Source organism: Brassica rapa, chromosome A07 (genome assembly GCF_000309985.2).
Source record: "Brassica rapa cultivar Chiifu-401-42 chromosome A07, CAAS_Brap_v3.01, whole genome shotgun sequence".
In the NCBI taxonomy this organism is placed as follows: Eukaryota; Viridiplantae; Streptophyta; class Magnoliopsida; order Brassicales; family Brassicaceae; genus Brassica; species Brassica rapa.
The window spans coordinates 23360260-23375327 of record NC_024801.2 but is presented as its reverse complement, the minus strand read 5'-3'; the positions used below and the strand labels follow the sequence as shown (position 1 = coordinate 23375327).

Sequence of the window (15068 nt, the reverse complement as noted above, 5' to 3'; positions counted from 1 at the left end):
ACAGTTCTTTAAGCATTTGTTATTCTCTTCATATTAATTTATTATTATAATTTATTTATGATTAAATTTAAATATTGAAATAATAATTTCACTAATATGAAAAAGACACATGTAAAAATCGGTTTTTGTCAATTATTGCTCAAAGTTTTTTTAGGAAAAAACGTGTCTCATCGGCACGGTTGTAATCGAAGTTTCTTTCACACAGTTTTTCGGATATGGATGGATTTTCGACATCGGGTTGAGTAAGGTTCAGGAGATATGATTTGGTTATGCTTGGGGGGCGGTCATCGGCACGGTTGTAATCGAAGTTTCTTTTCACACAGTTTTTCGGATATGGATGGATCTAGGAAGGGTTAAGGTTGTTACTGAGATGCTTGGCAGGGAAAGAATTTTCGACATCGGGTTGAGTAAGGTTGAGGAGATATGATTTGGTTATGCTTGGATACAAGGTTTGTCAAATATGGGTAACAAATATTCCTTAAATTTCCGTGGTAGGTCCAACCATTATCCATATGCCAAAGAAATTTCCTAAATACTACCGTGACTGTGACACTGAGATTTTTAGAAAGTATCATAATAATATCATGGATGATTATGTGATACTCGTCCAATATAATATATAGACGCCTAGACGAAGGGTTAGAGACTAGTTGATTACTTGATTTACTGAATGATTTTTAACCAATTTTTTTTTTAATTCAAAACAAAAACACTTACCCATCTTCAGAATTCCGCTAAATGTAACATGCACTATCGAATAAACCAAGTGATGATCAATTAATCACAGATATTATTAAAAAAAATCTTCGCGATTTATTTAAGCTTTTTTTGTGTTGGGTTATATAATACATTGCCAATGAAATCTCATAAAGGCACATTGAGATTATGACTTAAACTCTTCTAATTTCATGCAGCAGATTTTCAGTTTTTAAGTTTATTCTTGTTTCATGGAGATTCTGTAAACTACTAGTGTGACGACTTTCGATTTTGACGGTTTAGATTCAATTTTTTGAGAAATTAAGAGTGGTAAACTCTAAAAAGAAAGATGGAAACTGGGGTGGCCGAATTACAATATCTTCATCATATAGCTGAAAGAAAACTTATTTTTTTTGGAGAAAAAAACATAATACAACGAATACAGAATTAAAACCAAAAATGAAAGGTTGGATTTGGATGATGTTGTCATGACTCATGAGATCAGGTGGTTGACAAGAGAACCGCACACAACCCCTTATCGTATTTGCGACCTTCCAGCTGCTCGAGGTGAAATAAGCCAATTTGTCATATTTCTGTCAATGAGTTTGGCTATTTTTGAAGATGGCATCGGATTTCCCCATGTCAATGTTGTCTTTCTCTCGATAAATAATATATAGTTGTCTAGAACATGTACGTATAAGGAAGATTCGATGTAATCAAAATGAAAATCATTTATGAGCAGAATAATATGATTTCAGTTTGCTATATATTTGTTGTCTAATAGTATTTTATTGTTCCAGATTCCAGTTCATTGTTCAACTCTTGTCAATAGTCAATTCAAAAAACATAGGCTCCGAATGATAAAATGTGGACAATTGCAGAACAACTGCAATGTGGTACTAATAATAACAAAAATATATAGATACATAGATATATGTAGAGATTTTTTTACTATTAACTGTTGTGTGCTTGGAAACATTTGAAGCCTTATTCTTTTTTTTTTTTTTTTAACTCAACATCAACTTATCATTAGCCAAATGTTTTGATACAAACAATTGTGACCACAATGCCTCAAGAGGCTTTAACCACAATGTGATATATGGAAGTAGATGTAGCATCATCTAAGATCACTTATTTGGATCCTACATTGCCTCATCTAACTACCTATCACTTTGACCACCATGGAAACAAATTCACTTTACCAAAATGGTGAAAATGAACTGTCCCTTAAACCACTAATTACACGAGCATTGACTAAAACTGAAAACTAAACTTAACAGATGAATTCCAAACTAAGACCTTGCTGGAGATCACCACTTAATTGACATTCAGAACTTGGATCATACCAACTCAACGCCAAGGCGCATACTTCACCCTCAAGTCCCGTCCAGATATCAGTCGTACTCCAGCCTTATTATATGGATTCCAAGCCAAAAGAACCACATAATGAGAAGATACCTTAGTTGCAGATTTCTTTTCAAACACAGAAACGGGTTCCCCACCAAACTGGTGCGTAAACTGCCACACAAGACCTTCCATCACGAGTTCCTAGTCTTGACTCCAAAACCGAGCCGCCGGAACAGAGCGAAACAACATCTCCAAGAGCATGAGTTTCAGTTCTTCCGGAATGAAGAAAAGACGGGTTCAGATGTCGAATCCAACCGGAGCTCATCCACTAACGCCTGCGAAAGAACACTGAAGCTCGGAGGAGAGCGACGACGGCACAGATTAGACATCTACGGAGGTACACGGAGCGACAAGGGGAAAATAGCTCCATCCAAAATCCAACCCTAAAAGCCGACCTCCGATAACGACACCTTCCTGACTCAACTCGCTGTGACTCCAGAAACTCGGAAACCGCACTACACGGCCAGATCTGAGATCTGAAGAGCCGAAGAAGCCAGAGTTCACACGCATCTCGCTGAGGGGAAGGGACGTTAACGAAGGCAAAAGAAAAAGGAGAAAAAAGAAGGTAAAGGGTGACTCTCCGGCGACGACACAGCGACAACGCCGCCGGAGAAACGCGGCGGGCTAGGGTTTCTACTGACTCTCTCTCTCTCTCTCTCTCTCTCTCTTTATCGTATTTAATTTGTTGCCTGAAGCCTTATTCTTATTTGATTCATAAACACATGCTTATGTGAACTAGAAACACAGACGCTTGTGTAAATCAGAAACATATGGACATGGGGTTACACATTTTCTGAAATATTGCTTAGTAGAACTTGCGCATCCTCTTTTATGATTTCTGTTTCTTGGTTTCCTTTAGGTGTCATCTCCAATACTCTATCCCTCGCCTTCGTTGCCTAGAGCCCAATCGAGACAAAATTCAAAACTTTAATTATAAGAAAATGATGAAGATAAGTAACTAGAGAAAGAAAGGTATACCTCTTGCTCCCAATTGGTGAAAAAAGTGACAAGAGCAAGAACCATCGTTTGAGAAAAGCAGCCTAACAATATACCAATCCAAAGTCCTCTCCCTCTCAATTTCGCAACAAAACATAAGACTGAACCCACAGGTATACCAACCAGATAATATGATCCTATGCTTGCATATCCTGCTATACGTTGCCACCCTGCTCCTCTCGCAATCCCTAAGGATATGATGAATTGCAGTGTACATTAGTTTCTTGGCTTTCAAGTTACAAATATAATCACAAAAGCCTCCATCTCTACATTTTACTGCATATGGTTTTTCCATTCGATATAACTTGCTTACCTGAGAGCACGGCCGTAGAGCTGCAGATAAAGATTGATAGGCAGAGAATCGGTGTGAGTTTTGTTGCATAGTGAGCGACTTCTACCTCATTGCTAAAGATATACGCCCAAGTTTTTCGATAACTGTAAAGAGTGATGCATACAAAGGAAGCATCGAAAGCGCCAAGGTAAAGTGCAGCATTGGCCGCTGCTCGAGCTGCCTTTGGGTTTCCAGCTCCTAGCTCGTTTGAGACATGTGTGCTATATAAGCAAGACAATGGTTAAGAAACATTTTTCACAAAAAAATATATTCTTATGAACAATTGGTAATGTTGCTATACCTTGCGGCTGCACCTATTGCATCCACTAAAACGTAATGCAGACCAGAAGTTGTGAGGCTGCTCAAGGAGACATATTAATTAAAAAATGTATGTTTTCTATAAAGAAATTGTAAACTTAAAATATTAATTGAATTATTACTGGTTAAACGTTATTGAAAATTTAAATTGTAACAAATGATGCATTTTAGCCGATGTAGTATTAGATCTTGGATATCCTAACACGAATTTTTAAATAATGCATCTTTCGTTCATTTATCTTGGATCTAATCACATATTTTTGGATCATTAATGTAAGTGACATATGGATCATTTGTATAATATATACAAAGGGATATATGCACATACCATATGGACATCACCGATGTTTCGAGTTTTGAGTTGGGTAAGAGTCCAGACAATAGTAGCAGAAGCTCAAATGACCACCATTCTAGGCTTTAATTACACCCCAAAAGAGATACAAGAATTAAGCATCAGTTGAAAATCAGAATCAAGAAACAGAGAAAACTTAGTTACCAAATCATCATTGCAGAGGGAATCGCTAGAGAGATGAACTGCTTCATGCTCGAGAAGATTTCTTGCAGCTCAAGATTCCTAGTTTCACGATACAGAGCAGAGTCTCTCATAAAAACCCAAAGCACAGCTACGTTTAACCAAAGCGAAACACCGATGGACAAAGCGGCACCAACGATTCCATATCTAAGTTTATAGATAAGAAGCCAACAAAAGGGAATGTGGAAACAGAGAGCTCCAAAAGAGCTCAAGAAGAGAGGAAGAACCAATCCTTGTGACTGGAAATAGCGAGTCATAGGCTGAAGAAGAGCGCATCCGAATAAAGCCGGTATGAGCCAGATGGAGTATCTACAAGCTAACTCAGAGATGAAAGGATCTTGGTGGAAAAGCTCGAAGAGTTTGTCCATGTTAACCCAAAGAAGAGAGATTGGGAAACAAATCAAGACAAGACATATCATTGAGCTGTAAGTGTATGAACCAATCTTTCTGTATTGCTCTGCTCCAAAAGCTTGACCACACAATGTCTCTAACGCACCTGAAAACCCAACCTACTGATCGGAAGTCAAGCAAAGCTGGATATAAAATTTTGAGGGTAATAAACATTTTTAAAAATCTTAATAATTTTTTTTTGTTTCATTATTTGGGAGCATCTATCTATGTAAAAAACTTAAAAAAATTGTCAGTCAAGACCAATGTTTCTCTCGGTTATGCCGAGATCCGGGCCTATAGTCAAGTTAGATGAAAAAGAGAAAGAGAGAGGAATATCTTACGAGGAGGCTGAAGCCAGTGACGTTGGTAAGAGAAGTGGCGATGGCGACGCTGGAGAGAGAGAGCTCGTCTAAGTGACCGACCATAACCATGGAGATAACTTGAAGGAGATACGTAGAAACAGAAACTGCCACCATTGGAGCAGCCATGTAGCTCACTTTCTTCATCATCATCCCTGCAGATTTCTCATTTTTGTAATTTCCTTCTTCTCTCTGTGCCAAGGAGAAACCGCTTTCCATCGTCCGAGCAAACTTTTTTATTTTGTTGTTGATAATGGTTACAGGGAAAGTCAATACAAACTGATGGATCGAATAATCAGTAGAGAAATACAGAACATGCAAAACAAAATTAAACAAAGACCCTAGTGGTCTGAATATAATACTAGAACGCTTAGTAGAATCTCAGTTATTGTCGGACAGTTGATACAAACCTGACTTATTAAAATATAAAGTCTTCTTTCCAGTCACCATTATTCCAGCCTTTTTGGGTCAGAGATGTTTCTTGATTTTCAAGTAACTTAAGGTTTACCAGTTATCACCTATCTAGCCTTGACTACCTGCAAACCCTAGTTCGAAGCAAATATCACTATAAGACTGTTTGTTTGTGCTTGGACTTGCTTTTACGTCTAATTTTTTCAAATATCAAGGTTTTTTCAAGGTCAATGTTGTGTTTCTCTCCATAGATGATATATATACTTGTCTAGAACAGGTACATATAAGGAAGATTTGAGGCAATCAAAATGAGAAACATTTATGAGCCGAAGTTGTCTAACACTCCTTTATGTTTATTGTCCCAGATTCCAGTTTATCATTTAATCTCTTGTCGATAGTCAGTTGAAGAAACATATTCTAATTTGATTCATAAACAAATGCTTCTGTGAACTAGAAACAAATGCAAATGGGGTTACACATTTTCTGAAATGTCACTTAGTAAAACTTGCGCATCCTCTTTTATGACTTCTGTTTCGTCATTTCCTTTTGGTGTCATCTCCAGTACTCTGTCTCTCACCTTTGTTGCCTGGAGCCCAATGGAGAAAAAATTAACTTTAATTATAAGAGAATGATGAAGATAAGTAACTAGAGAAGGAAAGGTATACAAACCTCTTGCTCCCAATTGGTGAAAAAAGTGACATTAGCAAGAACCATCGTTTGGACAAAGCAGCCTATCAAAATACCAATCCAAAGTCCTCTTCCTCTCAATTTCGCAACAAAACATAAGATTGAACCAACCGGTATACCAACTAGATAATATGATCCTATGCTTGCATATCCTGCTATACTTTGCCACCCTACTCCTCTAGCAATCCCTAAGGTTAATGATGAATTGCAGTGTTCGCGAAGAACATATACGTTTAGTTTCTTGGCTTTCAAGTAACAAATACAATCACAAAAGCTATCATTTCAGCATATGGTTTTTCCATTTGATATGACTTTTGCTTACCTGAGAGCACGGAGGTAAAGCTGCAGACAAAAATTGATAGGCAGAGAATCGGTGTTATTTCTGTTGCATAGTTAGCGACCTCTTCCTCATTGCTAAAGATATAGGCCCATTGTTTTCGATAACTGTAAAGAGTGATGCATACAAAGGAAGCATCAAAAGCGCCAAGGTAAAGTGCAGCATTAGCCGCTGCTCGAGCTGCCTTAGGGTTTCCAGCTCCTAGCTCGTTTGAGACATGTGTGCTATATAAACAAGACAATGGTTAAGAAGAATTTTCATAAAGAATTATATTCTTATGAACAATTGGTAATGTTACTATACCTTGCGGCTGCACCTATTGCATCCACGAAAACATAATGCAGAAGTGAAGTTGTGAGGCTGTTCAAGGAAGACATAAAGTGAGTAAAGTACTAAAGTTGCACATATTAGTTAAATATTTAAACAATGGTCATTTGTATATATATAAATATTTTAGGTCGAAACCGTAATTCTTCAGGTGGAAACCACATCATGTAATATTAGTTTCACTGGAACTTTGGATCTCTGATACAATAGTCATTGTTCCTTTCTAGTTGAGTTAATGACCTGTGGTCATCTGTATAATATTATACAAAGGGATATATGCACATACCATATGGACATCACCGATGTTTCAAGTTTTGAGTTGGGTAAGAGTCCAGACAATAGTAACAGAAGCTCAAATGACCACCATTCTAGGCTTTAATTACACCCCAAAAGAGATACAAGAATTAAGCATCAGTTGAAAATCAGAATCAAGAAACAGAGAAAACATAGTTACCAAGTCATCATTGCAGTGGGAATCGCAAGAGAGATGAACTGCTTCATGCTCGAGAAGATTTCTTCCACCTGAAGATTACTAGTTTCGCGATACAGAGCAGAGTCTCTCATAAAAACCCAGAGCAAAGCTACGTTTAACCAAAGCGAAAAACCGATGGACAAAGCGGCGCCGACGATTCCAAATCTCAGTTTATAGACAAGAAGCCAACAAAGGGGAATGTGAAAACAGAGAGTTCCGAAAGAGCTCAAGAAGAGAGGAAGAACCAATCCTTGTGACTGGAAATAGCGAGTCATAGGCTGAAGAAGAGCGCATCCGAATAAAGCCGGTATGAGCCAGATGGAGTATCTACAAGCTAACTCAGAGATGAGAGGATCTTGGTGGAAAAGCTCCAAGAGTTTGTCCATGTAAACCCAAAGAAGAGAGATTGGGAAACAAATCAAGACAAGACATATCATTGAGCTGTAAGTGTATGAACCAATCTTTCTAAACTGCTCTGCTCCAAAAGCTTGACCACACAATGTCTCTAAAGCACCTGAAAATCCTACCTAATGATCGAAGTCAAGCAAGGCCAGATATGTGATTTTTGAAGGCTATAAATATTTCTTTAAAACTTATGTCTATACAAAAAATTTTAGGGACCAAAGCCAATGCTTCCCTGGACTATGTCCAGATCCAGCCCTGAAGTCAAGTTAGAGAGAGAGAAAGAGTGAGAGAGATGCAGGAACACAGAGAGGAATATCTTACGAGGAGGCTGAAGCCAGTGACGTTGGTAAGAGAAGTGGCAATAGCGACGCTGGAGAGAGAGAGCTCGTCCAAGTGACCGGCCATAATCATGGAGATAACTTGAAGGAGATACTGAGAAAGATAAACTGCCACCATTGGAGCAGCCATGTAACTCACTTTCTTCATCATTGTCCCTGCAGATTTCTCATTTTTGTTATCTTCTACTTCTTCTCTCTCCGCCAACGAGAAACCGCTTTCCATCGTCTGAGCAAACCTTTTTTTTTTGTTGATAATATTTACAGAGAAAGTCAGATACAAACTGATGGATCGAATAATCAGTAGAGAAATACAGAACTGGTCACGGAACATGCAAAAGAAATTAAACAAAAAAAATATAGCTATTTATGTACTTCTTCTGCATCACCGCTTAAGTGGCGAATTGATGCGTTCTATTCATAAACCATATAGCTCATTGCAGACTGTCGTTTGCATGGGCACAGCATTCAAACATTGTTTTAATGATATTGATTAAGTCAAAATTAGGAATTCAGATGAAGAAAAAACTAGATTTGGTTTAATACTTTTGAACCCGCAATTTAAACATAAATCATGCACTTACTTACATCATAAATAAATTATAAAATAATTCATAATCTAATTTTTAATTTTTATTATTTTGTAATTTATATGTATGATTTATTTTAAATAATATTATATTATTTTATCTAGATATGTAATTAAATATATAATATCTAATCGATTTGATTATTTTTTGGGTATATTGTATCGTATTTACTTCTCTAACTTTAACCATAATATTATTTTTGTACTGAAATAGCTTTAAATTTTGATTAATTAATTTTTTTTTTTTTTTGCATTTAGACTTTTGATTTGTGCATAAAAATTTAGATTGTTTAAATTACTCATTTTGTAGGTTATATTGTGTTAAACACATTTCTTCAAATGAAAGCACCATTACTTTTGATTCTAGTTATAAACTAAATTTGATTAATTTTATTTATTTCACTAGTTCAGTTTTTATCGTAAATATGTATGTATATATATATATATATAATTTCGTAAATTATTTTATATAATTGATATTTGTGGATTTGTAAAAATAGAAGAAAAACTGAAATGAGGATAAGTATGATGTTTTATAACAAACATTACTGATATTATTTTGAAAACTTATGAACATATATTAATATTTATAAAATGTTTTTTTTGTTGTAAATTCTAAATAATTTTATACTTTAGAATAATAATATATAAATTTAAAAAATATTTTAAATAATCTTAACCATAAAATTCATATTGGTTTATGTATTTTATTATAGGTAAATTATGTTGTATAAATATATAAAATTTTAAAAACCAAAATAAAAATACGAAGCCTTCAAACAGTTTTAGTGGTAGATTAGGATTGGATAAAGTTTGTATATATTTAGTTATGTAGTTTGATAAAATTTATATTGAAAATGTAAATAAAAAAAAAATAAAAAAAATTATGAAAAATGAATAAACATTTCAATAGTAGCAATTATAAAATATTTATAGTTAAGCAATGATATTTTATTTTAATTGACTTTTTCAAATCTGAGAAAATAGATTGATATAAATAAAATATTTTATTAATTTCAATTTTTTTTAATATTGTGTTTTAAAGTGATGATTATATTTTTAACATCAAAACTATTTTATGTGAACTTTTCTTTTTACGAAATCACATTATATAAAATATATTTTCTTTCATTTTTGTAAATATATTTTTTTATTATATGACTATTTCCTTTTTATTAAATAAAACTATTTAATTTTATTTTATTTGGAAAAATATAAAAATAAAAATTTAATTGGCATAAGTTATTACATAGTTTTTAATAATGGTAATTAGATATAATATTTTAACTTGTTAAGTGTATCTATGTAATTAACCATCGTAAGAATTAATGTGAATGTGATATCTAAAAAATTGACTTCTCAAATAATATTATTGTAATTCTTATCACACATCTATCATCTCATTCTTTCTCAACACACAACTGGTTTACCATTTAACAACCTTACACAACTAGTTGTTTTCCATAATTTCAACACAAGTCAACAACTTGATCTAACAATTCATCACATCAATAAGATCAACAATCAAACCTAGACAATACTCCCTCCATTTCTAAAAGATAGACTTTTTAGTGTTTTCATACATATTAAGAAAATGCATTAAATCACTATAGTAAATTTATCGTTTTCTGTAATTTTCAACTTTCAACAACTTTTAGCTAATAGTAATCTAATAAAATCAATTAATTTTCTTAAAGTTTGCAATTTTCTCATAGAAAACATAAAATATACATCTTTTTAAAACAAAATATTTTTCCAAAACATAGATCTTTTAGGAACAGAGGGAGTATTTATAAGGGATAACGCCCCAAAGTATTACGAGACATGAAAAGAGTTAACAGTCGTGTTCTCACCTTGGCTTTATTCGATGTCACGAATCAGATATGTACTCTCATTCTCAACAGAAAATAAGAAAAGAAGAATAGAGAGAAGAAGAATAGAGAGAAGAAAAATAAATGCTTATTTTTCAGATCTGATGAACAACAACGGAAGACAGTGGAGAAGAGAACAATCGCGACAATCCGCAGTGGTCTGGAAAGCGACGAGCAACGACCTAACAAGGTGACGGCTTGGCACAAAGAAAGATAAAGAAAAGAAGAAAGATGTCTGACGGCTAGGGTTTTTGGGTTTTGAATTTTTGTAAAATTTTAGTATATTTTTTTGCATAGAAAAGAGAAGAATCCTAAATTTAACTTAATGGGTTTTACTTTTAATGGGCTTTTCCCTTTTGTTTCAAAAACAAAAGGAAGTGAGGTCTTAGTTGGAGATGTTACAAATTTCCCCAACTCTTACCCTTGACTACTTGGAAAACCTAATCAGAAACAAAGGCCACTATAGGATTGTTTCTTTGTGATTGGACTTGCTTTTCATCTAAATTTCCAAATGAGTGATTGTTTCTCTTTCATTTTGCCTTTTGTTCTTTCTGATAAGTTTTGACTGGTAACTAATTTGCAGAAAAAGGCATTACAAAACTCCAATGCTAGAGTTACTGCAAAAAGTCCAATCAAAGCTATTGATTGTATATACTACCACAAACGAAGACCCTCAGGTATTATCCCTCAGGACCCATCACTCTCCTCATTTTTCCAGGAGGTGATAGCACGGCCGGGCTGTTTCCGTGTTGGTTGTTTTGCTCAGATGCCTTTGGTTCGAGGGCGTCTCCTTTCGAAGCTGGAATCTGAAGCTTCCCTGGCTCAGTTGGTGATGGAGAAGACGAGAAATACCTGACCAAATAAAAAAATGAAGATATCAGAGATGAAATGGAAATTATTGTCATGTGAGTTTTATTTTCAAGACAATGTATATAACCTGTGGTCCAAAGCTTGCTGTATGGTGATCCGTTGGCGTGGGTCGTAGATGAACATTTTGGATAGAAGATCCAAAGCGTCATCGCTCGCCATAGGGAAAATGGTACGTAGTGGTGGAGCTGGTGTGTAGGAGAACTCCATGTACTCCGGGAGGTAGATCATGTCGGACCATTGGGATTGTGTTGGAGTTCCAAAAGCTTGAAAGATCTTTCCCAGTTGATCGATCTCAGAAGAACCCTGAAGAAAGCAAAGCAATGAAGTTATATATAAATAAAAAAATAAAATCCTGAAGTATTGACGAGTAAAGATCATTTGAGACAAAATATAGAAGATTACAGGTAGGAAGGGTCTACGAAGTAATAGCTCAGCGAAGATACAGCCTGCAGCCCAGACATCAACTCCTGCTCCGTACTGTCTACTCCCAAACAGCAACTCAGGGGCTCTGTACCAAGTTGCAAACACCTGTTTCAATACGTACATTCTTTTATTTACGAGTCTTCTATTGTGAACAAGCAGATACAAAACCAAATAATATATTTACACAACCACTCAATCTCAGCATCATCTGGGTATCTAGTGTCAGGTAACCACCAATCTTTCACCTCACCAAAACCGAAAAAAATAAGTACGCACGAACCAGAATTAAAAACATACGATGTCTTTCTCAATGCTCTATATCAAGTATCCGTAGTTCCCAACAACACTTTCAACAAATCAACACGAGATGACAACATACTAATTACAAATTCTAGATTAATAGTCTAGCTGCCACCTCAAACCAATAAGATCCAAGTCTACAAAATCTTCAAGAGTATAAAATGTCAATACGTCCGTAAATAACAAAACAGTATCTGGGACTCAATGTGCTTTGCAATAACGGGAATCAAATACTCATCATGTCTGCTCAACACTATGTATCAGGTTGATGATCATCAAGAGGTGCCAAAGAGATCTATTATTCAATTCCTAAGCAGCCATTTCAAAACACAAAAAAAACATCGAGCTAAGTATCAATCGACGAGTAAGCAAATACCTGATGAGTAAACCTCCGATTCGGACTCCCAAACACTCTCGCCAAGCCAAAATCAGCTAATTTCAACAGACCATTCTCTCCAATCAGTAGATTATTAGGCTTCATATCCCTAAACAAATGTCAAAACAAATCAAGATCCAACCTAAAAGCTCAAAAAGAAAGAAGGAATAGTTTTAGATTTTACCTGTGCAGAACCCATTTCTTGTGACAATAAGCTAAACCCTTAAGAGTCATCAACATATAAGACTTGATATCACCAGGAGAAAGAAAAATGTTACGGTCACGAATCACAGCCTCCAAATCCGTCTGCATATACTCGAAGACGAGATGCAAGCTTCCATCGTGAGGAAACGCGTCGATGAGCTCGACGATGTGCGGATGGTTCAGCTCTTTTAGGAGCTTGATCTCCCTAAGGGCTGTGAAATTGACTCCTTCTTTCTGGTTTCCTAACCTAATCTTCTTCACCGCGACAGTCTTACCTGTCTATATGCAGAAAAATCGAACAACATAAGGAATTCGAATTGAAATCGAATTGGGGAAGGGATTGGATTGAGTTGATTGAATGACCTTGGTGTCGGTGGCTTTGTAAACGACACCGTATGTTCCTTCTCCGAGCACTTGACGTCTTAGGTATCGATCTACGGGTTGGTTTCCGCCGGATTTCGACATCGGCTTGTCTTTTTTTTTCCTCCGGTTTACTGTTAACGCTATGAGGGAAGGAAGGGCTAGTTAAGTAAGCACTTTGATTCGTTGGTTTTATTTACAGTTTTAGCCTTATAGTTTTAGTATTTTATGAAATGTATCTCATAATTCTGATACTATCAGAAACAACCCGTATTACAGTTGGTTAATTCATATAATGAAAAACTAAATGCCGAGGGACAGCCACTGTTAACTCCGTTATGGAACGGACTCAGAATGGCTCATGTTACCATCGTACATAATATAACAAACAAATTGTGAATGTTCAAACTTTTTCTTGATTTGGGAGGAACTTATTGTTTTGCTTTGATTAAATATTTGCCCAAAACATTCAAACATGTCAGGAACCACTTCCCTAAAGCCATCTACAAACAAGACAACACCTTCAGATAATGTTTTGTGATAAAATTTAACAAAATGAAAAGATCTTGCAGATGATAGTTCTCATCCAACTAGACCTCGGCTTAAGGAAGAATCATGATTCATGGGGTATTGGTGGCTGTTCAGGCAAAACTTGAGCTTCATCACAATTGTCATCAGCTTGTTGTTGATCATCAGATTGTTCAGTAGGAGGAGGAGGATCTGCAGCAGCAGGAGTCTGCTCGTCTTCTGGATGAAAATTGATAGGGAATTTAGTGACTCTAGGTTTGTCAGAGAGTATATTCCTCTGGACTTTATCGAGCAAAACCTTGGTTGGAGGCTCTTCCCTGAGTTGCTCATCTTCATAGTCATTGTTCACGTAATATCCAACTCTCAAGAATTCTTGACCCATGTACGAACATGTCAACAGCAGCACAGTGACACCGATGATGTCTTCCTCCCGGATCTTTGATGGATCTGGAGGATCAGCCTGTAAAGTAAAATGGAGTGTTGGATCAAAACTCTGTTGCTATTGAAGTGAGGGAGTGTAAGAAAAAAAAGAAAAAAAGAATATGTGGTTAGTTTACCTGCAAGACAAATCGGTAGTTGCCAACGTTAACAGGCCCTACAAGCACACTCTCTAGAGTTTGATCATAAGTCTCATCTTCTGCTGAGCCTACGTAGACAAGTTTCCATTCCAAATCTGTACCAACACAAAAGCATGGGACTAAGTGAACAAAATCGTTTTTCTTTATATTGCACTTGCTGAAAAGAAGAAGATTAAAACTAGCAAGGTATCTATCTTATCAGGTTATACTATATTCCAGGAAAATCCAATATCCATAAATGCTGAAAAATGTATTATCTTTTTTTTTATCATAGTGTACAAAGCCAAAGTTCAAACACATTTACAAACAAACACTTCCAAAAATCTAAAGCCAGATGAAACCACTAGTCTAGGTAAAACATCTATCCTGAGAACAACTATTGGGGAAGAAACTCTCGAAAGAGTCTAACTTTCAACATCTGGTAGATTAGTCTCACCAACATAACTATGTTATTCAAGAACTTCAGGATAGATCCAATTCAAACTAATAAGACAACAAGTGGAGGTTACCGTCTTGGAGAGAAGTCAAGCACTCGTAGGAAATCTCGAACTGAAAAGGGCTCACAAATGGCGCTGGGTTATCCAATACGCTGACGTTGGTGATATTGATCGCACTCATTTTTCCTCAAAATCGAGAAAACAAAACAACTCAAAAGAACCCTAGCTTCTAATAAAACTTCATTCAAAGTCCCGAGAAAGTTTAAGTTGGTACTCTTTCGCGAATCAGGCGGAAACGCTTAGAATCAATCAAGGTAAGAAAGTTAGGGTTTTCGAAGGAAACAATCAACGAGCAAACCTCGAGTTGATGCAAGGAAGGAAATGGATTCGATGTTCACGAGTGTTGTTCTTATGACCGGTCGCCGTTAGGAAAAGTAACCGGCTATCACCGGTTTTCTGATTTGGCGGGAGGTGTTCTTTATCGAGGAGGGAAAATGAAAAACGAAACTGAGACTTTCAACAGTCATTA

At 35.8% G+C, this 15068-nt stretch overlaps 4 protein-coding genes across 6 annotated transcripts; all 4 read right to left on the bottom strand.

The window, feature by feature from the left end:
* Positions 1-931: 931 nt before the first annotated feature.
* On the bottom strand, positions 932-5298 carry LOC103831129 (protein DETOXIFICATION 7-like). Its single transcript, XM_009106982.3, has 7 exons — positions 5012-5298; positions 4245-4789; positions 4077-4163; positions 3732-3788; positions 3413-3651; positions 3082-3287; positions 932-2999 (listed from the first exon to the last, which is right to left on the bottom strand). The coding sequence occupies exons 1-7, from the start codon at positions 5246-5248 to the stop codon at positions 2886-2888; spliced, it is 1485 nt and encodes a 494-aa protein (XP_009105230.1). The 5' UTR covers positions 5249-5298; the 3' UTR covers positions 932-2885.
* Positions 5299-5762: 464 nt separating this feature from the next.
* Positions 5763-10734, bottom strand: LOC103831128 (protein DETOXIFICATION 8-like). Of its 3 annotated transcripts, XM_009106980.2 has the most exons (8): positions 10446-10734; positions 7990-8242; positions 7246-7790; positions 7078-7164; positions 6768-6824; positions 6450-6688; positions 6110-6315; positions 5771-6026 (listed from the first exon to the last, which is right to left on the bottom strand). In XM_009106980.2, the coding sequence occupies exons 2-8, from the start codon at positions 8227-8229 to the stop codon at positions 5913-5915; spliced, it is 1488 nt and encodes a 495-aa protein (XP_009105228.1). In that variant the 5' UTR covers positions 8230-8242; positions 10446-10734; the 3' UTR covers positions 5771-5912. The 3 variants fall into 3 exon arrangements, with proteins under 3 accessions (XP_033131746.1, XP_033131747.1, XP_009105228.1); XM_033275855.1 differs by lacking the exon at positions 10446-10734 and having other exon boundaries at positions 5763-6026; positions 7990-10413; XM_033275856.1 differs by lacking the exon at positions 10446-10734 and having other exon boundaries at positions 5763-6026; positions 6110-6171; positions 7990-10413.
* Positions 10735-10955: 221 nt separating this feature from the next.
* Positions 10956-13206, bottom strand: LOC103831127 (cyclin-dependent kinase D-2). The gene is made up of 6 exons (XM_009106978.3): positions 13000-13206; positions 12617-12915; positions 12433-12541; positions 11736-11861; positions 11401-11636; positions 10956-11315 (listed from the first exon to the last, which is right to left on the bottom strand). Exons 1-6 carry the CDS (start codon positions 13099-13101, stop codon positions 11144-11146), a joined length of 1044 nt encoding a protein of 347 aa, XP_009105226.1. The 5' UTR covers positions 13102-13206; the 3' UTR covers positions 10956-11143.
* A 205-nt stretch (positions 13207-13411) lies between these two features.
* On the bottom strand, positions 13412-14970 carry LOC103831126 (probable histone chaperone ASF1A). The gene is made up of 3 exons (XM_009106977.3): positions 14612-14970; positions 14082-14197; positions 13412-13984 (listed from the first exon to the last, which is right to left on the bottom strand). Exons 1-3 carry the CDS (start codon positions 14718-14720, stop codon positions 13610-13612), a joined length of 600 nt encoding a protein of 199 aa, XP_009105225.1. The 5' UTR covers positions 14721-14970; the 3' UTR covers positions 13412-13609.
* Positions 14971-15068: the final 98 nt, after the last annotated feature.